This window comes from Pezoporus flaviventris, unplaced genomic scaffold, assembly GCF_033815535.1.
Source record: "Pezoporus flaviventris isolate CSIRO_AGI_PZ_B2104156 unplaced genomic scaffold, CSIRO_AGI_Pfla_v1 ptg000054l, whole genome shotgun sequence".
Classification (NCBI taxonomy): Eukaryota; Metazoa; Chordata; class Aves; order Psittaciformes; family Psittacidae; genus Pezoporus; species Pezoporus flaviventris.
The window spans coordinates 502,800-524,560 of NW_026892602.1; the positions used below are offsets into that span (position 1 = coordinate 502,800).

The window sequence follows — 21,761 nt, forward strand, 5'->3', positions numbered from 1 at the left end:
CCGTGGCCCAGTCAGAGCAGGAGTTGCTCAGCCGCTGAGACAGGAGCAGGCTTGAGCTACTGTCAGGCTTAGAGCTCTGCTTCCTCGAGGCGCGGGTGAAACCCTGCCCTACCTGGCAAAGCCAGAGCGTTGAGCAGAGGGGCTGGGCAGCCCAGGTGCCAGCCCTGTCCTTTGCTGCCCGCGTTCCCCTGGCTGTTGGCAGCCCAGCAGCAGTTACCTGCTGTGCTGGTGGGCAACAGCCACACCGAGGCGTCCCTGGGCAGCTCGTGTCCCTCCAGCTGCCCACGGCTGCCGAGCAGCGTGAGGGCATTCAGGAGCCAAGGCTGGGCCCTGCACGGAGGAATCCTCCAGGAGAAGCGTGAATCACCCGTCCTCAGGTAGCGTCTGGCCCTGGGCAGCAGGGAGGAGGCAGCTCCGTTGGCAGCAGGAATGGGGCAGTTGTGTGACAGCCGGCAGGATTTAAACATCCCTGGCCTAAGAGCAGGGCTGGGCAGGTAGAAGGGCTTGAAGGGGCTCTGCAATTGCCGTGCAACTTGCAGTGTTGGTAGAGACTTGGAGCTAGGCCGTAGGTCCTGCAGCAAAGGGAGCCTTGGCTGTCTGAGGTGGGGAGCAGGGAGCCACGGGGTGGTGGGCTGGAGGGGTGCTGTGTCCTGCTTGCTGCTTTGTCCTGCCCCTGCAGGGAGATGTGCCCGATTGCTCCGTTGTGCTCCTTTCCTGCTCCTCGGGGAGGCTGGTCCCTGCGGGCTCTGGGGCTGTGGAAGAGCCTTGCTCCAGGGCTCGGGGGGAAGCTGCTGGGCTGGCTGGGGTGTGGAGGTTGGAAGCCCTCTGGAAATAAGCGTTGATGGGGGTGACGACAGGATTCGTTTCAAGTGAAGTGAAATCACAGCTTGGAGAATTGGAGCGAATAAGCCAGTTGTTCTTAAGACCCGGTAATAAACCACTGAAATCCAGATTAATGTTGGATCGTCCCCATTAGGTTTCTCCCCTGAAAAGTACTTATTTCCAGCTTTAAATCCCAGCTCTTGCTGCAGCAGGTCCTCCTGTCCATAGGGCAGTGCAGAGCTCTGGTGTTTCTTGCAAGAACAAAAGGAAACGGTAGCCTTGTTTCCTGAAGCTGGGAAGGGCCCAGCACCACAAACACGTGCAGTGCTGTAGCTGCCTTGGGAGTAAAGGAATGTAGTGACTGCCTTCCTCGCCGGGTGTGGGGAACAGTCGAGGGGCAGGGAATGGCCATCTTTGCCTAGATGCTGTCTTGCTGTGTACAGCAAGTGCACGCAACAGAGGTGATGTGGAACACAGGGAAGCAGGAGGGAATATCATCCTGGATTTTACTTAGATTTGAGCTAATTGCTCATGTGCCTTTGATGGTTTCCTGCTTTTTTTCCTGCTGTGGCAGCCTGGAATGCCTGTAGGGAGCCTCGAGTTTGGGTGTTAACAAGTGAAAATTAGGGCGTCCTTCTGCATGGAGAAATGCTCTTGGGCAGTGGGGTGATTCCATGCCTGGAAGGAGCCGTTTTTGCCAGATAATCTTCGTACCTTCAAGCAGGCAAAGTAGCCTTGAGAAACTCTAGTTCTTAATCAGCAGGCTCCTTGCAGAAAGGGTGAGAAGTGCTAGCAGCCCCTGGAGTGTCTCTGTGGCTCATGGGACTGCACCCACAGCAAAAGGCTCTTCTGGCTCAGGGGCTGTTTGCTGTGGGGTTTTACGTCTATGAATGGAGCCCAAATATGGTCTAATGATGAGTGAGGGTGGGGAGGCCCGGTGTTCTCTGCTTAGGAAGGATGCCAGAGGCTGGAGACACAGCTGTGTCCTTTGGCTGTGCCAGGAATGGCGAGGCCCTGGCACAGGTTGCCCAGAGAAGCTGGGGCTGCCCCATCCCTGGCAGTGTTCAAGGCCAGGTTGGACACAGGGGCTTGGAGCAAGCTGGTCTAGTGGAAGGTGTCCCTGCCCGTGGCAGGGGGTTGGAACTGGGTGAGTTTTAAGGGCCTAAGGTTGTGGGGTTCCAGGGTTCCATGGGTCTAGGTTTTTAAGCTTCTGGGGTTGTGGATTGTCCAACTGTTGCTTCTTCCAGGTGACCTCTGCGCCATGGCCAGTGGCAAGACCCCCCGGCCCACGAGGTCCTCCAGAAGGGCGGATGGATTCCAGAGCAGAGTGGTAGCATCTCGTAATCCGAAGGTGGTCAGAGAGGCAGAAGAGTCTCTCACCACCAAGCAGAGGCTGGCCAGCCCTCGGGAGATGAGGCGGCCCCGGACTACCCAGCTTCGGGGCATGGGTGAAGTCTCCCATCAAAAGGTAGCCGTTCCCTGCCCTTTTCCTTGCTGTTTGATGTGACATTTGAAGAGGGCACGTGCTCGGGGCAGGCTTGCCTCCAGCTCACCCAAGCAGCTTGGTGATTAGGTCCTGTTGTCATTTCCAACTGGTGGTGGTGGACTTCTTTCTGCTGGGGGAAAGGCAAACCATGTTTCTCCAGTGAGCCATTGAAGTCCTGATCTGCACGAAGCCAATGGAAGCTCTGCTGCAGTTGGTGGGTTTTGCTGGAGTTGAGCTACCGTCGCTAAATCACGCTACTGGGGGAGGGCTGGGGCAGGACACAAGGGCAGGAGCTGCTGTTCCTCACCCTGCTCTTCAAACAGCCACCTCTTGCTTTGGTGTAGTCAACTGCCCCGTGCTTGGGGTCACAGGACTCCCTCAGTGGTGGCAGTGCTGGCCTTTGGAGGCTGAGGGCCTGTGGCAATTACTTAAGCTGTAACAAACCCAATTGCGTTAATGCCTTGGGTGGGAAGAAGGCGTGGGACCCTTCCAGGGTGTTTGAGTTTTCAGGCTGCTGGCTACCCAGGGGAATCGCCCTGGGCAGAGGAGAGTGGATGCGCTTTACCTGGATCAGTGTTCTCTTAGATGGATGTTTAAAGCTGCTTTTCTTGCAGGAGTGCTCAGTCTAACACACAGTGCAGGTGGGTGCATGACTGAGGTAGGCTGTTGAGCAGAAAGCTGCCAGCAAGAGACCTGTAGCACATCAGTTAAGGGTTGCCCCAGACAGCACACGAGGTGGGAACACGTAAGACGGGCGCCCAAATAACTGGCAGTGCTACAGCTACTGGCCTCAGCCTGACCGTGGCTTTTGTGGAGAAGCAGGAGACCTGCCTGTGTCTCTCGAGTGGCAGCAGTGCAGCTGGGAGAGGGGAGACCAAGCAGGGAGGAATTATGTCCGAGTAATGCCTCTGCTGGGTCAGCGTTTGGTCTTTGTGTGTATTTTTCAGAGCCGCTTCTGCAGTGGTATTAAATAAACCAGCAGTAATAGAATACAGTGAAGCTGAAAGCTCATGGGGAAAGGGGATACGAATTGCAGTCTAGCTCCAGTTGCCCAGTAACGCAGGGGAAAGAGCTGAACTTCATCCCCATCCAGCATTCACCTCATTTGTCTGTTTCCCAGCTGCCCTGTTACTTTCTTGTTGGCCTTTCCTTCCTGGTACTGGTGTCTTCCAACTGGTTTCTGGGCTCTACGTCAAAAAAAAAGACATTTGGGCTGTGTGGGGCTCAGTCTCGCTGTCTCAGAGGGAAGTTCACCCGCAAATTGTTTCCTGTGGAGGCTCATGGAAACTCGTGGGTTTTGCTTGCTCCCTGAGTGCTCGTGGCTGTTCCAGCAAGTGTCTGGAGCTGAGTGAGCACCTTAGCAGAGGGCTCTGCTGGAGGTGAGCGCTGCTTTGCCTTTTGGAGAAGGCAACCTGGAGAAACAGCCTCCAAAAGAGCTTCTTAGCTTGAGGCTGCTCAACATGGTCCAGAAACCTTTGCTCAGCTGAGAGCAGAGGTGGGTGAGCTCCCATCTCCTAGTGTGAGCTGGGCAGATGTACTCTCCAAGAGACTGTATTTACTGGAGATCAGTGTGGGATCTTCATTCGTTAATCTTTCTGCCAGCAGCTGAAGCTCTCTCTGCTCTGTCTTGCATCTGCAGTTCTCAGCAGTTGACCTGGACCAGAGGTTGTTCCAGCCTTTCCCATCCGAGGTGGTGTTTGAGAACTACGTTCCCCACCAGTTCTACATAGCGGCGCTAGCTCTGAGGAACGTGGACAGGGTAAGTGCTGGGCTGTGGAGGTTGAGCGCTGGGCTGGAGGAGAAGAGCAGTGGAATTCACATGGTGTGCAGCAGAGCAAGTTACCCGCTGCAGCACAGCGCATGCAGAATCCAATGTCTCACCAGCGTTATTCTGCAAGATGGGGAAATGTTCCCGTGCTGGGGATTCTCCTGCTGGTTTTGGCCGTGCAGTGGTGGTATCTAAGCCAAAGGAGCTTTTTGAGCCGGCATGCTTCCCCTTGAAAGCCCTGGACTGATGGGAATGTCAGGGGCTGTGCACTTCTTGCCTGCTGTCATGCTTTACCTCGAGTGTGCACCATGTCCCGGTGGCTCCTTGGTTAATCTTGGTTTCTGGCAGGGCATGTTTCCCTCTCTCAGCCTGTTCAGCCACCTGTGTGCAGCTCCCTGTCAAAGCACAGGGGCTGAGTCATCTCCGCTTTGTGCTGGAGTAAGTTGTAACTGCTGGCATTAGCACTCCAGGCTGGGTGTTTTGGAAGAGCAGTGGAAAGAGGCTGGCTTAGCAGGAGCAGTTAAAGGGGAGGACTTGAGGTGACACTTGAGGCTCCTGCTAAGCTTAGCTCAGTTCTGCTCAGGCGCTTCTAAGCCAGCGTGGCTGTGCTTTCCCTTTGGAGAATCCCAGCACGGGCAGGGTAATGTGCTCCTGAAGGTCTCCAACTTGAACTGGAAAGATTGTGATCCTTTGGAGATTTCTTGAGAAACTTGATCAGGGAGAAGTTGAGAAATGTCAGCAATTTTGTTCTGCTCTGCTGTAAAGGGGGAAATGGAGACCTTCTTAATTTCAGCTGGGGAAACATTTGCTCCAGTGAGGCATGTGCCAAGAGCAAGCTGGTGGGAAAAGACAGGAGGGAGGAAAAGGGGCTGAGTTCAATGTCCTGTCCCGGAGCACTTTCTTCCGCACAGGGATTCTCTTGGTACGTAACAGGAAGTGTGCGGGAAGCAGAGAAAGGTCAGAAACAGGCGTAATTCAAGATCCTGTTGTGTAAGAAAGAGCAAGATGTGTGCGTGAGAAGAGGGCACGGGGGGGGAGGTGGAAGTGTGCGGGTGAATTAACCCCCTCCTCAAATCTCCCTGTTGGGAGAAAGAAAGAAGGGGACAAAAGGAGTGACACTGTCAGGCCTTAATGTAGGGGGAAGAAGAGCAAGAGAAGTCAAAAGTATCTCCTGAGATAACAGGTTTTACAGGGACATGGTAGAGCATGGAAGACCCTTTGGCAAGGAAGGATGAAGGTACGGTCCCTCAGTTACTCCCAGAGAGTTGTGTGTCATTCCTGGTGTAGCTTGGGAATAGTGGGAAGTTGCAGTGCGGATACCTGTGCCCAAGGGACACCACTGGTGTGGTTCACAGTGACTTTGGGCAATCTTTGCTGTAGGTGTGCCCTTTGCTTATTAAAATGGGCCTCGGTTTCTCTTTTCCTACTGCTCTGCTTCATTCCCAGTGTGTCTTTTGGCTTCAGCTGCTCCCTCATCCATGCAGCACCTCAGAATGTTTGCCTTTGCCAAGTACCAGCAAAGAGGCAAACGGTGAATTTGCTCTATTCGTGCTTCCCAAGTGGACAACAACATCCGCATGGATGTTGGTGCCATTCCCAATAAAACGTAATAGGCTGGTACAGCTGCAGCTTGGGATTTCTATGCCCTGTGAAGGGGAGGCAGTGTGTGAACTGTTGATTTTACCCAAAATGAATTAGTTGTCAAGCTAGTACGACCTCAGGCACTGGACAGCCCTGGTGTAAAAGGAAGCTCAGCTCTAAGGAAAGCCCTTGGCATATTTCAATGCACAAAGATAGAGATGATAATCCCAAGAGAGCTTATAATGTTCTAATTTTGCTGGGTTTTGGTCATGTCCTGGAGAAAAGGAACATTGTGCTCTGTCTCGCGAGTTTCCCAGACTCCTCTGAATCCTACTGATGTATCCTGCATGGTCGCTGAAGTTGTCTGCTCCCTAAAACTGCAGCTAGCAGCAAAGTGTAACAAAGGCAAAGTGTAATCGAGCCCAGTAGGTGCTCTGTAAGCACTCCGATATGGAAGTGCTTCACTCTATGCTTACTGCTCTTGCCTACTTGCTGTCGAATTGCTTTCCTGTCTTCAGGCTGCTCCTCCCCACCCTCAGAGGTGTCCTGGGTGGCTCTTGCTGAAGATCTTTGCCACCTGGGCTCACGTACCAAGGGACTCGGTGACCAGAACGTGTGGCTGCAGTGGGAAATGGGCTCCTGGAGCTTGCTGCCCTAGGGCATTGCTGGGAGCAAAGGGTGTTTAGAGCATTCAGGGCTGCCTTGGCCATGGGTTATCACGCTTGGGCCGGGGTGCAGAATGAACCTCCGTTTTGCGCAAGCCTCGTGTGTTCATCAGTGGAGCTGCCTGTCATTCAAACTCTCCCTGTTATACTCTCTGAGATGAGATTGGGTGCTGCGGGGTTGCTGCCTGTGTGCTAGAGCATGCCTGTTTGCTGTCTCCGTGCCTGTGGCATCCCAGAGGACAGACACTTGCAGCAGAATGCCTGCAGGAAGGCCCGGCTATGAGGAGGGATACCCAGAAATGTGGCTCTCCTGCACTGGCAGAGGCCTGGCTGCAGTCACCAGGCAGCAAGAGCCTCCAGGGAGATCAGGGTGGCTTTCAGTAATGATGCCACGCTGTGAGGCAGTGCTGGTCACGTATCTCAAAGCAGAAAGTGCCTTTGAGGACCATAACTGATAGGCACAGCCTGGGGGGGTTGTCTGGCTTTCCATCATACAAGCACGTTGGGTGTTCTCATCTCTGCACCAGCCTTTCCTTGTATTATGGATCTCCCTTGCTGCTTTTCAGCCCCCTTTAAATTCTCTTAGCCATCTGCTTCTTCCTGGGGTTGTTCTTTTGTGTTCCTGTGCTCGTCCTTTTGCTCTTGAGGTAAGCTTTTATTTTCAGGAAGGGCAGAGTGTTCGTGGTCTCCTTCTCTTGCTGGTCCACCCTCACGACTAGCACCGCAGCTTGACCACCCCACTCCACCCTGGTGTGTCAGAAGTGACTTTCTTCCCCCTGCACATAACACACGCTGGTTTGCCTTCAGATAATACATTCCCCCTCCAGAGGCATGATTGCATGGATGTGTGCAGGCAGAAGCAAGCATGTTCTTTGGGCTTGTTGAATACGCAGATGACTTGAGGTAGTGCATCTCCTTCCTGCTTCCTTCACAGCAGGGCATGTTGTTCCTACAGCCTCTGTCCTGCAGCCATGTAGCTCAGCAGAAGGGATTCAAGTCCTCCCTTGTGTGTTACGTGCGTGTACCTTCAGAGCTAAAAGTGTTTTGGAAAGGTGGTAAGGAAGGAAGTCACGTGGCCTGTCCGGGTCCCTTCTCATGTTTCCACAAGCGACAAAATCATAGTTCTGTGTTTTTCCTGCAGGTTCCTCGTCTGCTGAACGTCATCCTGGGGAACTCTCCGTACTTCGAGTTGATCTGCCCGAGTGATGAGGACTATAAGGTAGCACCGGGCATGTCTTCAACCTACCGCATCCTTTTCAGACCTGATGAGAACAAGGTGAGACTGGAGGTCCTGAGAGATGGCGCCTTGAGGGGAAGGTGAACGTGCAGGGCTGGATTCCAAACCAGGCATCTGGTGTGGGTTTTGAAGAACTGGCCTGGGTTCAGTGGGGTTGCACTGGATCTAGACCTGAGGGAGACTCTTTCCCGGTGGTGAAGGTTGTGCTTCCGTAGGCAGGAGGCTCTTGCCTGTTTCAGGCTGTTTTCTCCTTCGGTGGTGGAATATTTAGCGTAATGTCTGTTGGCTTCAGGACTGAGAGTCTGCTACCTGTGCATGGCCTTTTACTCACCTTCTGTCTGCTGCTTAAATGTAGTTGAATGCTCTGACCTATCCTCAAGCAGCATGCCTATAGAAAACTAAAGAAGATCTGCCCCATGGTCCCTGGCTGCCCCTGCTTGTGAAATAATCTGTAATGAAAGGCCATGAAGGTAAAAAGTGCGAGTGCTACTGTGAGAGTCACAGAAAGCAGCAGTTCTTCTTCTGCCATGGGCATGGTGCTGAACGCACTGTGCTGAGATTGTTTCTTTCCCTGCAGGATTACTTTGACGAGCTTACCATCATCACAGAGAGGGAGAAGTTCTTTGTGCCTATCCGAGCCGTAGGTGCCCGAGCCACCCTGGACTTCCCTGATCAGCTGAACTTCTCCGACTGTCCAGTCAGGTTCAGGACCCAGAAAACTCTGCTGGTGCGCAACGTGGGGAAGCGGGAGGCTTGCTACAGCATCACCACTCTGAGGTAAAGGAGCTCATCTCTTGTGCAGACACTGTTGCGTGGTCATGGAGTTGTAAACAGTGAGAAAAAGGAGGCAGAGCATCTGAGGTGCTGGACATGGGCTGAGGTTAAGAACGCAGCAAAGACCTGCTGTGTCTGACTTGGTGCACCTGAGCTACTTCAGTTTCTTCTCCAGGAAACGGGATTCAGGAGAAGACTTTAAACTTGTCTCCAGTGAAGCACGAGGGTCTGAGAGGAGCTTCTGCCAAAGGCTGGCAAGGCTGTTTAAGCAGGCTTCTAGGATGCTATTTAAGCAGGCTGCTGCTTTTCCCTGTGGAGGGAGCTACATGGGCAGGAACTTGTAAATCACTGTACAGTTTCCTTCTGGGATTTCCAGGCCTAGTTGTCACCACCTCAATAAATACCCAGTGAAGTGTAGCATCTATTTGCAATGCACTTGCCAGCTGCTCTATTGGGTGATAGAGCGTGTGTTGAGAGCTCCTTGACAAGGGTTTTAAGAGTTCCCGAACTTCAGCAATGAACTATTTCAGTCCCGATTTGCAATAAAGAAATGGGAAGCATTGCAACAGTTTTAAGTGAACTACACAAAAAAGTAGAATTCTGAGTAACTGGATTGCACGTGTGCAGAGGTGAAGAGCTGAGAACTGGGTGCAGAGTATGGGGGGCTGAGGTCATGTTATACCACGGGATCTTCTGAAGTCTGGTTCTCTTCAGCAGGGAGAGTCACCCGCTCTGTTTCTGATCCCGGATGTTCTGGTTTTCTTGTACCGACTGTGGTTTGCTTGCTCCTTGCTTGCACAAGTGAGCTGAAGTGAAACAGCCTGCAAAATTAACGGAGGGCCCAGATCTCCCGTACAGTCCCGATCTCTCTCTTTGCCTTGCAGCCCGTTCTCTGTGGATCCTTCCATTGGGACTCTTGGCGTTGGAGAAGCGATGCAAGTCACAGTGGAATTTCACCCGCCAAAGACCGGTGTTTATTCCAGTCCCATGATTGTTCACTATGACACAGGTGAGTGCGTGGTGCACCCTCTGTGTGTCTTTCCAAACAGAGCGGGGTCTGCGCTGTCTGCCATCATCTGATGGCTTCATTGTCCCGTTGAATCCCTTCTGCAAGGCTCCTTCACGCCGGGTAGAGCAAAGCTTCCATGCTGGCTGCCAGATATTCCCGTGCTGGAATATTTCAGCCTGTAACAAGGCAGGCAGATCTTCTTAAGCACGGTGCACAGGGGGCGATGGCGAATATTCTGCGTGCTCCATTGCAGAAGGACGCATAGCAAGGAGCCTGATTGAAAAGGAGATGGCTTTTAACGTGCAAGAGAGCTGTCTGAAGAGCCTGCAGCCTGTCCCATAGAGCTCTCCTGACCTGTCATTGCTTTTCATCCCGATCTGTTGTGTTACAGTTCCTGGCAAGGCCTTTGAGGTAGAGACCCTCTTCTTGTGATGTGCTGCATGGGTACAATGGGTGCTCTGCTGAGAGCTGGGCCATGCTGAGGACTTGCGACCATGAGGAGCAGTAACTGTGGCAGCGGTAGCCATTAGGGTGCTCTGAGCTTTGCTGTAGCCTGGGAATGATTCTGTAGAAACCCTCTTGTTAGCAGCAGTTATTTAATGGTGAGGTTTATGAACGAGCTGCTGCTAGGGCTGGAGTCAGTCATGTGCGGTTGTAATGATGTCTGAAGGTAGGTTGCGAACACCACCTTGGGGAAACGCTTTGAAATGGCTGTGCTGCTGTGCATGTTGCTCTGGTGCCGGAAGTCTCCAGCTTTCCAGAGGACACTTACCCTAGCGAAGGGACTCACTTCTCCAGTGGTGAAGTGGTAACAGCAGCACGTTTGACAAGGAAGAATGGGCTGGCAGTGGTGAGGCACTTGGCTGTGATAGTAGCAGGAGCAAAAGAAGGAGTTGGCAGATGGATCCGAGGGCCCAGTAGCACCCTCGGATGCTCAGCACAGAAGCTGCTCTGTACTTTCCGTTGTTCTTTCTGCCCTTCTCCATTTCATTTCAAATGCTCCCGCTTGGGTTCTGAGATCAGAGCTATGCCCAATATTTCAGGACCAGGAGACGAGGATGACACGACACTGGGGGCATCTCCTGCCTGCAGGAGACCCGGGGCAAGGGTTGACTGAGGTGAGGCTCCTCAGCGTCACTGAGTGACTTGGATGTAGAATTCCCTGTGACCTGAGTGGGATGGCAGCCCAAAGGCACCCGGGCACATCTGAAAAGTCTCACTGTAAATGCTGTCACCTTGGGGATAAATCTCCACAAACATCCCCCCAAAATAAGGTGCCTAAGGCGGTGCCAGGACATCCTCATGCTGTACCGCGTGCAGCTGTCAGGTTATGATAAATGTCCTGATCCGGGGAACTGCTGATGCAGTTCAAAGCTGCGGCTCTTCCTTCTGTTGCCTGCAGATTGCTCTGTTCCTTGTACTTCCATCAGCAAGTGAGATGAGCCGAGACTTGCCTTTGCTTTGTTCCAGGTGAAGATGTTCACAAAAGCCTTTGTGGAACGGCTGTAAATGTCAACATCAGGCTTGACAAGAGCTCCTTGACAGTTGAGAAGACTTCCCTCACGCTGTCAAACCAAAGATCCCTGGTGATCCGCAATCAGAGTGCCATCACGGCCCACTTCCAGTGGAAGCGTTTTGTTGATCAGGAAGAGGAGGAGCGGCAGAAGCTGAGGTTTGTTCGAGAGATTCATCTCAGAAAGATAGATGCCCCAGGGGAAAACTAACACATGGCCTCAGAGGGCTGTTGGGGCTTTTGAACGGATTAGGGCACATGAACCCACGCACAGTGTGGAGCTTAACCCTTGCCATTCCAGTCCCACCCGTGCTACAGCTGAGGATGATGTTTTGGGGAGAGAAGGTTGGTTGCAATCACTGGGCTGCCTCAGAGGGCAAATTCACATTTGGGAGCCGCAAATTCAGAGATCCGTGCACTACGGAGGGTCCGTGAGGCTGAGGAAGGGGTCAGCGCTCGGGACCTGGGACTGCACTGAGCAGTAGCACTGAAGAGCTGCAGGTGGCACAACTATTGTGATAGTCAAGCAGTTTCTTCTTTGATAAGCTTGCAGGCTCCTTTTCCAGTCACACGCAGGGTAGAGTGCTTGGTTGGCCCAGAAGGTGGAGGCCGTCCTGCTGTAGGCTGGAGAATTGCCTTTCAGTGTCCTGGTTTCTGGCCCAACGAGATGTTTCTCCCCTTCCTCATAGGCTGGGCAGATGTGGAGGGGGAGGGCTCTGCAGGGAAGGGAGGGCAGCCAGGACTTGGAAGTGCTTTTGGGCTTCAGCAACCTGTGTCGTCCTGGTGGTGAGAGATGGGGCACGTTCTTCCAAGAGTGTATCTGGTGAAGCTTTGAAATTCCCATTTCAGGCAGCAGAGAAACACTCACAGCCTGGGGGGATGAATTGGAAATGACACTTAAAAGCTTATGTGACTTGGGGAATCCCTGCGCGACCTTTCAGGCTCGGATGGGTGCAGGCATAGAGGAGTTAGTCTGAACCCAGAGCTGATCAGGAAACTGCCTTGAACTGCAGCACTTTTCAAGGGCTTTGAGCACATCAAGTTCAGCGTAGTTAGGTCAGAAATGCCCTGAAGGCCAGAACCAGTTTTCCACAGTTGTCTGTTTTCAATGAGAGAGTGTGCGAGTTCTGTGCAAACGCACTGAGTTAAAAGAAAATCTCATGACCTTCCCTTGATACTTCCCTGGACGATTTCTTTAGCATCTCTCCCCACCTGCCTGTCTCGGACTGGACCCTGGGCGATCCTCTGCCCCCTCGGAAGCCACCAGCTTTCCCCACAGTTCACTTCAACCTGATTTTTTACATGAGATCTGCTCTCGTGCCGGTCTCTGTCCTAGACTTTGACCACGACGCTTTGTTCTTCCTTCCTGGCAGTCTTGGGGATGGTCGTAGCTCCAAGGCCACTGTCCTGCTGTCAGAGAAGCTTTTGAGATCTCAGAGGAGAGAGGACCTTTTCCTGAGAGGAGGCGGTGCAGGAGCCTGTGTTGGGATGTGACCCCAAAAGACATGGCTCATTAGAAGGTGTCCCTCCTGCAGCACTTTTGGGGATGTAATTATAGCCTGCTGATGGAGCTTGAGTTGAGGGCTGCTCATCCCAGGGTGCGGAAGCCCTCGTCATGCACAGCATGTGCGCGAGGCTCTGTGTGTGCGCAGCAAGTAACGTCCTTGCCTGTTCCCTTTCTCTTTGTGTTTGGATTTAGCTGGGTGATGATCGTTCATACGGCGTTGCCTCGATTTGCTGCACATGGAGCCTTCCCCTGGGCCCCCAGTGCTGTCACCCGCTGGTTCTTCACGGCCAGGGGACTGGAGCGTGAAGGGGGGACAGCAGTGTGCCAGCAAGGAGCAACCGCTCTGCAGCAGTGCTCCCCTCTACATCTCCCGCTTGTGCTCTTTAAACACTAAAGTGATCTCTGCTGCAAGCACCAATAAAGGGAGAGGGAGAGGTTAACTGCATCGCAGCTCTGCAGAGGAGGCCGAAATGAGGGAAAAGATGAGGTGGTTCAAGGCTCAACATAGGGTTTGCATTCAGATATGCTGGTCCTGACTTCTTTACTGGGTGATGCTGGGCAAAGACCCTTCCTCTCTTGGCACCTCTGTTTTCATGCACAGAAACCCATTCATGTCACTGAAGTGATGGGGTTCCCAAATCCATTGATTTGCTTTGGAAGTGCACCGGGATCCTCTGGTGGAAGGCAGTGCAGATACTGTCTCCTCATCCCTGTGGCTGCAAAATGGAAGGGGGAAAGTGTGATGCTGGTAACGTGCAGCTGAAACCCAGTTGCTTCTCCCCTCCCAGTGCAGGAGGCTTTTTCTGGAGGGCTGCCAGCTTTAAGAAACCTCGTGTTAGCTTGTCAGTGAGGAGTAAAACTCCCTGCTGTGCTGGGAACGAGGGGAATAATGGGATCCATGTGGGAGCCCGTGTCTCAGGGTCAGCCCCGTGCTGAGCTGCTGCTCTTCCTCCCCAAGTGCTTTGCTGCTCGTGCACTGACACGACAGGCTCTGCAAATCTGCTGCTTATTCACTTATCTGCTTGGTTCGTCTCTCCCATGGCACAGGCTGCAGAGGCAGGAAGAGGACAAGCTGGTTGGTGTTCCTAAGGAGCACGGGGTAGTCCCCCCTCTCGGAGAACAGCCTTCCCTTCCCATCTGCACCTCCCAGAACCAGGGGACAGAGGTGCAGGGAGGCTCCATGCCTTTCTGCAATGATACTTTCACCATTGTGCCCATGGTAAGTGATGGCTGAGAACCTCCCTTCCTGCTCCTCCTCCTTCTCATCTCTGAATGAGGTCCCTTGGCAGATCCCACGTCAGCTGCTTGATGTGCCAGGAGAGGAGACATCAGGTTTCTGGTGAGGCTGGGGGCGCTTGTTGCAAAAGCATTTCTGAACAGCAGCAAGAGCCGACCCCAGGCTGGGCTCTACTGCAAGGGCTGTGAATTAAGGGCACTTTGTGAGTGTCCTCACAGCGTTTAGAGGTATCAGTTATTCTCTGTAAGGACGCATTTCCACTTCACGCATGGGGGTGAAGAAAGGACACTGGTGCACTGTTAGTTCACACACTGACCTGCAGAACGAAATGGTCCCCTGTGGAAAGGAGGCCAAATTGAGCCCAGGTTTAATCATGGGAACAGCAATCCCTTCCTAAAACCTGGATGTATTCCACATCTGAGTCTCCCTTCCAGTGTCGTCTGTGAGCCTGGACACGAGGCTGGCAGGTTTAAACAGGCTTTTTGAGTTCTACTGCAGATAGGTAGAGAAAAGTGCTCCCTTTCCTGGTGATGCAAGCAAAACCCCCATGTCCTTCAATCAGCCAGAGCCGTCGTTCTGAGTGTTTGCATGGTCTGAGATGAAGAATGCCTGCTGTCTGAGCAGTGCAACATCCCTTCTCATCTCGGAGTAAAGCCTGGAATAATCCCAACCGCTTCTTTCTTTTACAGTGGGTGAAACTAGTTTATTTGTTTTGTTTTCCGAGGAAGGGGCTGCTGTTCTCTTCTTGGTTGTTCCTGCAGGCCGTGTAAGGCTGAGAGCCACCAGTGGCAGCACAAGTGTGGTTTCCCACCACTGTAGCTGGCAGCAGCACAATGTGACCAAGAGACTATGTCAGAGCAGCAGGGATATTGGGGAGAGTGGGAGCTGCTCAGCTGAGCATTCAGAGCGTCCTGTGGTGTGTCAGAGCTGGTTCCGGTTCTGGAGTGTGCCCCAGGGCTCCTGCTTCATTACAGTCACTGTGTCTCCACAATGAGCTTAACCTGCTCTTGAGCCCCTGAGGTGCATTAAGGGGAGGTCTGGAATTCTGGCTGACTCCTGTCCACATCAAGATGTGATGCTGTAGAGACATGAAGCGTAGCTTGGCCCCAAGCTGTGAGTGGAAACCTGTCCTAAATGGCCGTGTTCCTGTTACACAGTTGCTCTAGGGCTGAATCAAAGCAGGCTCCTACACGGGTCTCTCCCCTGCTGTCTTGTGCAGTGTTATCAGTCTCTTGATTTCCATGAATTCCATTATTTATGGAACAGTCCTTTCCCCATTGAGAGTCTCGCTGGTGTCTGCCTTCCCCCTGGCATGTGAGTGTCTTTACTCCAATTGACAGTAGTTTCTCCTCTTTTACACACGTAGAATCTGAAAATCCCCTGCCACTGACTTCCACAGCGTGTTGTCTGTCGATGGCCCTGTAACTTTGAGCTTGGACCAGTACCCTTCTTGCACTGCCCTTGAATCTGCTGGGGAGGGCCCCCCAGAGGTGGGACCTTGCTGCCTCGGACCTCCTGGCCAGAAGCGGCTGCTCTCTGGTTGGCACCTATTGCCCATGGTTTCTGGGAGCACCCTCTAGAAATCATCAAACCCTGGTGACAAGGGACTGGAGGAAGTGATTGCTTGCAGAGGTTAGGAAACTGGCGGAGGGATAGTGGTGTTGAAAGTGCGTTCTGGGCAGGATGGCTTTGCAGGGCTTGTGCAGAAGCTTTGCTAAGTGTAGCATCAGCTGCCTGTATTTCAGGTGTTGCTATCTGCAGGAGCTGCAGCAGGTCACTTCAGCGTATCTAGTGTTAAGTCCCGGCTGCAGATCAGAACAGGAGAGAGGAGGCAGTGCCTTAGGACTTGCCATGTGACCAGGAACATTTGGAGCAGCTTCCAGGCCCGTGGGGAAGGAGCTGGTGTGCAGCTCTGACTTTCCGAGCACATCTCACGTTGTATTTAATTTCTTTCTGCAAATACCCACGAGATGTCAGCAGAAGCAGCTGTGGTGGAAGCTCAGGTGGCTACCACAGGACAAAGTCCTTGCTTTGTGCTGCATCCTCCCCACCACAGCTTAGCTGTGAGTAGTCACATTGCGACACGTGGGAGCTGACTCCTTGGAAATGGAAACCGGAGGAAAGGGAGGACAAGGATTTATTACCATGGCACTGACCTTGGCAAGACACCATGCCCTGGGATTGCCTGTCAGTGACTCCCCAGTGCCATGTGCTAACTTTGAGCTGGTGGAGGTGGTCTTCCAGACGTCCAGGTTGCGAAACTGGTGCTGTTGTTGATCCAGAGGCTGGGCCAGGAGGTAGCGGCGTTGTTGGCTCCTGCAGATCTCCACCTCAGCTAGGAGCCCAGCCGGTCCCCATCCAAACGAGAGGATCCTGCAGAGCCCTTCAGGTTTTGGCAAAGGCCCCATTTTCAGTGGGAGCTGAGAGTTCAGTCATTTATGGAAAGAGGCAGATGTTGGCTTTGGCACTGCCTTTCTCGTGAGTGCCCTGAGCTAACAGGATGAGCTCTGGATGTCATTTCGGTACTGCCTTTGCCAGCACTGTCTTTGGGTTTTGTCTGCTGTGAGCACTGGCTTGGTTTCCGTGGCTCACCTTCCACCTCTGCAAAGCAAAGCAAGTGACTTGGCCAACCCCAGCTGGTGGTGGGCAGCTTTTCAAGGCCAGCTTCTTCTTACGCAGCCTGGTGGGAGTCTCGCAGATTCTCACCATTTAGGGGCTGAGGAAGGAGCAATAGGATCTGTGTGTATTTAGCGTTGGCTCTTGCACAGGGATCACTTCTGTAGCTGTGAGTCGTGGTGTGCCAGCCCCTCCTGTGTGACGTTGCTTTATGCTGCAGCAAAGCCGGGGTACAAGAGCTGAGGGGTTTGTGCTGTATCAGCATGCAGCCACCGTCTGTGTTTTAGGCCCCCTGCCGGTTGCAGCCTGAGCCTGACGCGAAGCCTGGAGTGTTGCAGTGTCACGTTGAGAGCACTGCAGAGCTTTATTGCTGCCCTGGGTAGCATCCATGGTAGTTTTCTGTACTCTGCCTCAGCTGCCATCCTATAGAGAACCCGCTGTCGGGGGCAGAGCGCTGGCTCCTGAGGTGTCCCGAGGCTCATCCGCATGTATCAGCAGTGTGCAAGGGTGGGTGATGAAGCACATCCTTTTATCCAGCAGTTCTTTTTCCTGGGGAGTAGCAGGCATGTGAAGAACCTCTTCAACAGCCTATTTGAATTTCCCAAGAGCAATAACGTTCTGCTTTTATAGTCTGACATAGCGCAGTAATGAAGAGAGAAGTGACGAAGGGTTTCCCAGTATAGTTCTGTCTTTAAAGACTGTGGTTTGGCCATGGAATAGTAGGATAAATAGGATAATAATAATAGTAGGATAAAGTGATGATTTCTCCTGGCCTTCCGCCATCAGAGTCAAACGCTCTGGCTTACAGCTTCACTGCCAATGCACGGAAGGTCTCTGTGGATGGACTGCCAGAAATTTCCACCCCAAAACACTGAATCCCGCCGGATGGTGATTTCCTGTCAGGAGCTCAAGAGACCTGAGCCTGTTAACTGCTGGGTCGGTTCTCTTGGGAGCGAGGATATGAATGCAAGGCTCCAGTAGGGGTGCTGTATTAGGATTGTTCCTGAGAGCTGTGCTGATCCCTGGAAAAGGAGAGGCTTTAGTGCTAGTCCATAAGCTTGTTCCTCAGGTGCCTTAGAGGAGTTTCATTTGCTGTGCCTTGGGACCCAGCAGCACCTTGGATGTATGGAGATGTGTGCCTTGTGAGGATCGTGATGCATCACTGGATGGCTTCCTGGGGCTTGGTGGATGGCAAGACATCATCCCTGGCAAGGGGGTTTGTGTGCTGCGCCCTCCTCTGATTAGCTTGTAAAGGAAGAAATGGCACGTGCCCAAAGCTCTAAGCTCCCTCCTGCACTAGTTAAAGAGTGTGTACAGAACGATCCCAGCAATCAGTGTGGTCTTGGTACGGAGCATGGTATGCCCCCAGGGACCTGGCCACTCTGAGTAACCCTGCCAGGACTCCTTTGCACTCCTCACTGTTTGAGATGCACCTTTGCAGTGTTCTGCGGGTTCTTGCTGAAGCTGTACTTTTTGGTGCAGTGGCAGCTCACCGTTGTGATGTTAAGTTTGGGTTATGTGGGGCCGGGATCAAACGCAGAGTCAGATGCCTTGAGGCACTGAGCCAGCTCCAGCTGCCCTGGCAAGAGGAATGGGGATGCAGGAATGGGAGGAGGCCGGGAGAGCAAGGGCTTTGTGTCATGGGCAGTGTCTCCTGTCCCACATGGAGAGTTTCTCTAGGTTTTGAGACGAATCCAAGTGACTTCATTCTTTCAGACTTTTCCAGTTCCTGGTCGGTTGGTGTTTGAAAGGGTTCTTCTCTACCTGTGTTGCAGAATGACTCTAAGAGCAGGACCATAGAGCCCTGGAGGACTGTGTGAGCAAGGCAGGGGGTGGCCCCCACAGGTAACCGGAGACCAGACATGGGAGGAGAACCTGGAGGAAGCTGTGTGGGGCTAACCAATACTGTTGTGCCAAGGAGGAGTGGCTGAATACCACTCCTCTATATATGTGAACTCCGTCACAAATAAAGTAGAAGTTGCTTATCACCCATATTGGATTGGCCTGTCTGCTTCTCCTCGCCGCTTACAAATGGCGCCCGAACAGGGACGCGGACTACAGGGCCCCAACTAGCGGGGACCCGGATACAGGGCCCCAGTCACTGGGGACCCGGATTACAGGGCCCCGACTAGCGGGGACCCGGAATACAGGGCCCCGACTAGCGGGGACCCGGAATACAGGGCCCCGACTAGCGGGGACCCGGAATACGGGGCCCCGACTAGCGGGGACCCGGATACAGGGCACCGGTTTAACGGGGACCCGGATACAGGGCCCCGGCTAACAGGGACCCGGAACGGCGAGTGAGCGGCGCCGGCGGCAGCGGCCGGGAAGCGCGGGCAATGCTGCTGCGGTGGCGTGACGGACCTGGGTGCTTGGACTAACCAAAAGGAATCCGCCGCTGGGGCGAACCAGACACTGCTGCGTCGGGAGGCCCATCCGGAGACCGAGGTTACAGGACGATCCAGGAGAAGACGATCCGGAAAAAGCCGCCATGAAAATGGACCGAGAGGTAGCCCTGGACTTATTACAGCGCTTTTTAGAAAAGTGGGGAATTAAGCCTGAAACTCTAAAGCAGCTAGCGGGTCTGGTGGCTGTAGGGGAGGCTAACGGATTTTTTGCAGATCCTAATACAGTATTTGAGGAGAGTGAGTGGCGAAAGTTTGGCGATGAGTTATTTGACTCAATGCTTAATGATGATAGAACGGCAAAGAAACTCGGTAAACCTTGGAGAGAAGTGATAAATTGCATAAAAAGTTACAAGGCGGAAAAGAAACCTGCCGCGGTAGCAACGGAGAAACTAGGAACAGACGTCTCCGGTCGGTTGAAACCGGGGGAAGATTACAACTCGTTCCCCCCAACTCGCGGGAGCACAGGGTTTCCCACCCTTCCTTTTCTCCCCCTCCATCAGAAGGTGCCGCGGAGGAAGTGTAACCCCCTGCTCCCCCACCACCCCAGTTCCGAAAGTAGGGACTTTGAAAAGGACAGAGAAAGTACATTAGAAGGTATACGCATGATAAATGTCGAGGAATCCGAAAGAAAGAGGGCGGTGCCTCGGCGCCGGATCGATTGCGGCGCCATTTTGAAGCACGCAGTAGAAAATAGGGATCATGCGCTAGCGGGAGATTTAAAGGAACTGCGAACCTCTCCAACCCACTACGCCCTAGAATGAAAAAAAATTTTAACTCAGTCACGGAGGAGCCAGGTCTGCAGATGGCTACATACCGAACGAGAGACATCTGATGAGAAACACACAGCTGCGAGCAACGGAGACCCTGAGTTCGGCGCAGGATCAGCCCCCGAATCCCCTGAATCCGAGCCAGATTTATATCTTCTGCTTCCAGACCCTGACTCTTCGTCTCCCGGGTCGGTCTGCTCAGACTCACTGGCCCTGGAGACGCTCAGTTGTAACAATGGGTAACCAAGGATGCGATCATTACTGGGGAATTTTCTGCAATGGGCATCTTTGCATATCCTGTGTTTACCACACAGCAGGGGGCTAAAGAGTGGGAAGCTCTTGATCTCAAAATAGTTAAGGAGGCCTGACAAACAGTGACCGCGTATGCGTTAAAATCCTCTTACACTCAAGCTGTATATGTTATGATTTTTTCTTGCAAGTGACAGGGGGAGCCCATACAGTTTCTCTGTGATACTCATGTACTAGAAGTTGGTAAATATAAGTATGTCCAGGTTTCTATCAACCCTTGGAGACCTTTGTAGATACTGCTGGCCACTTCTTCCAGCACAGGCTGGCCACCTGTGTTGGAATGAGTGTGCATTTTGGTCAGTATAAAAGCCCAAGCCTCATACGATGTGGGGGAGGCAGAGCCTCTGCGGGGACGCCCGCTAAGGTTGAGCCTGCCACCTCGCGCTGCAGTGATGCTTCTCGGAGCTGGTTTGCTGTTAGTCTCCACAGGGCCACTGTAGTGGGAGTAATGATGGCTTTTGCAGGGACTAAAAAAAAAAAAAAGGGGGGGAGAGAGAGTAATGATGCTGCACCTAACCTGTCTACTTCTCAAGAACTGAAGAACTGATAACCTGGGGGAGGGGGTACATTTGTGTCCTCCTGCCTACAGGTCCATGGCGACTGCCTGCAAAGTTTGTGAAGCCCTGCCATGAGCTTGACGGACGAATGGATAAACCTGATGCCTCAGCTACAGGAGCTGACCGTGATTACCCCAAGCAGAATGAGATAGAGGAAGAGAAAGAACAAATAACTGCAAAACATCACTTGGGGGCAACTGAAAAGTAACATCCTGAATATGTGTGCTTGTAAAGTAGCTATTATTAGAGGCTGTGATTTTGTGTATAAAACCACCTGTATTTACTAGCTAGTTGTTAATAAGAAATTGCACCTTGTATTGTATAGATTTGTCACTTGTAAAAGAGATGTTAGAGTATGGAAATTTGCAGTAGCTGCTAGAAAATGCTAAGGCAAAAGCTAGAAAGATTTTAATACAATGGTAGTGCTATAAAGCAGGTGATGGAACAAATTAAGAGGGGGGGAGAATTCCACTGGTAAGAAATTTCTTTGGCTAGTCCTTCACTGCCATCAGCATCTTCAACATGCCGCTGCACCCTGTAATAGTTACTCTGCTAATGTAAATTTGTGCGTGCCTTGCTGTAGTAGCGACTTGTTACTGGATGAAGCAGGTGAAACTGTGCATTGACAACAAGGTGCAAGGACTGAGGCTGACCAAATGCCTGCTACCACAATCAAGGGCAAGACTGGGTTGGCTTCTGTGTTTGCCACCAAGAAGAACCTTTAGCTCCGCTGCTGGCTGCAACCCAGCAGGCGTGGAGCGGTGGGGACACATGCCATGCCAGACCTTGATGGGAAGGATCAGAGAGCTATACAGCCTGTTATCAGAGAGCCATACAGCAGAAAAAAGGGGCAGGCCCAGGCAGCCTCTAGTTGGCATATGTTGGAGATATAATCTAGCCCAGATCCCCTGCTCCAGCAGGGACACCCAAACCATATATAAAACATAAAGGGGGAAGATGTGGAGACAGTGTTCTCACGGGAGAACGCATAATTGGTACATGAACTCTGAATAGTCCTGAAAGATACAGCAAGGCCATGAGAGGCCCGAAGAAGCTTAAGCAAGCAAGATAAGAGACTGGAATTCCCCAAGTTAATGAGAACTCTGGACTGTTGGCAAGCTTTCAAGGTTGAGTTCTCACACCTGTGTTTAACCAATTATATGTTAGTCACTAAGGGTCTTCAAAACATGTATCCAATCATAATATGCCAAATCACTGTAAGTGCTTCAGCCGGGGCCTTGGCTCAACTAAGCAGACTGGGTTGCTGAGTTGCTAAGCAGACAATTCTACATCAAAGGCAATTTCTGATTTGTTTTAATGTTGACTCTGTAAGACATGCAACACTGCAGAACCTTTTGTTGTTGGAACAGGGACATGGATGTGAAGAATTTGATGGAATGTGCTGTATGAGTCTCTCTGATTATGCTAATTCGATGCACGCACAGCTGAGAACCCTGGCTCAGCTTACCCGGCAATAGTAAATGAGCAATATCCTAAGAATAACT

General features: G+C 52.4%; 1 protein-coding gene across 1 annotated transcript in view; it reads left to right on the forward strand.

Annotated features, from left to right (window-relative positions):
* The window catches only part of LOC133277234 (hydrocephalus-inducing protein homolog), a 23,259-nt gene continuing 1,498 nt past the window's right edge, over positions 1 to 21,761 (forward strand). Inside the window, exons 1-8 of the mRNA XM_061468861.1 lie at positions 1 to 377; positions 2,070 to 2,290; positions 3,948 to 4,067; positions 7,464 to 7,598; positions 8,137 to 8,336; positions 9,218 to 9,342; positions 10,813 to 11,014; positions 13,410 to 13,581. Coding sequence (XP_061324845.1) covers positions 2,084 to 2,290; positions 3,948 to 4,067; positions 7,464 to 7,598; positions 8,137 to 8,336; positions 9,218 to 9,342; positions 10,813 to 11,014; positions 13,410 to 13,581 — 1,161 coding nt within the window. The 5' untranslated portion in view covers positions 1 to 377; positions 2,070 to 2,083. The remainder of the gene's footprint in view (positions 378 to 2,069; positions 2,291 to 3,947; positions 4,068 to 7,463; positions 7,599 to 8,136; positions 8,337 to 9,217; positions 9,343 to 10,812; positions 11,015 to 13,409; positions 13,582 to 21,761) is intronic.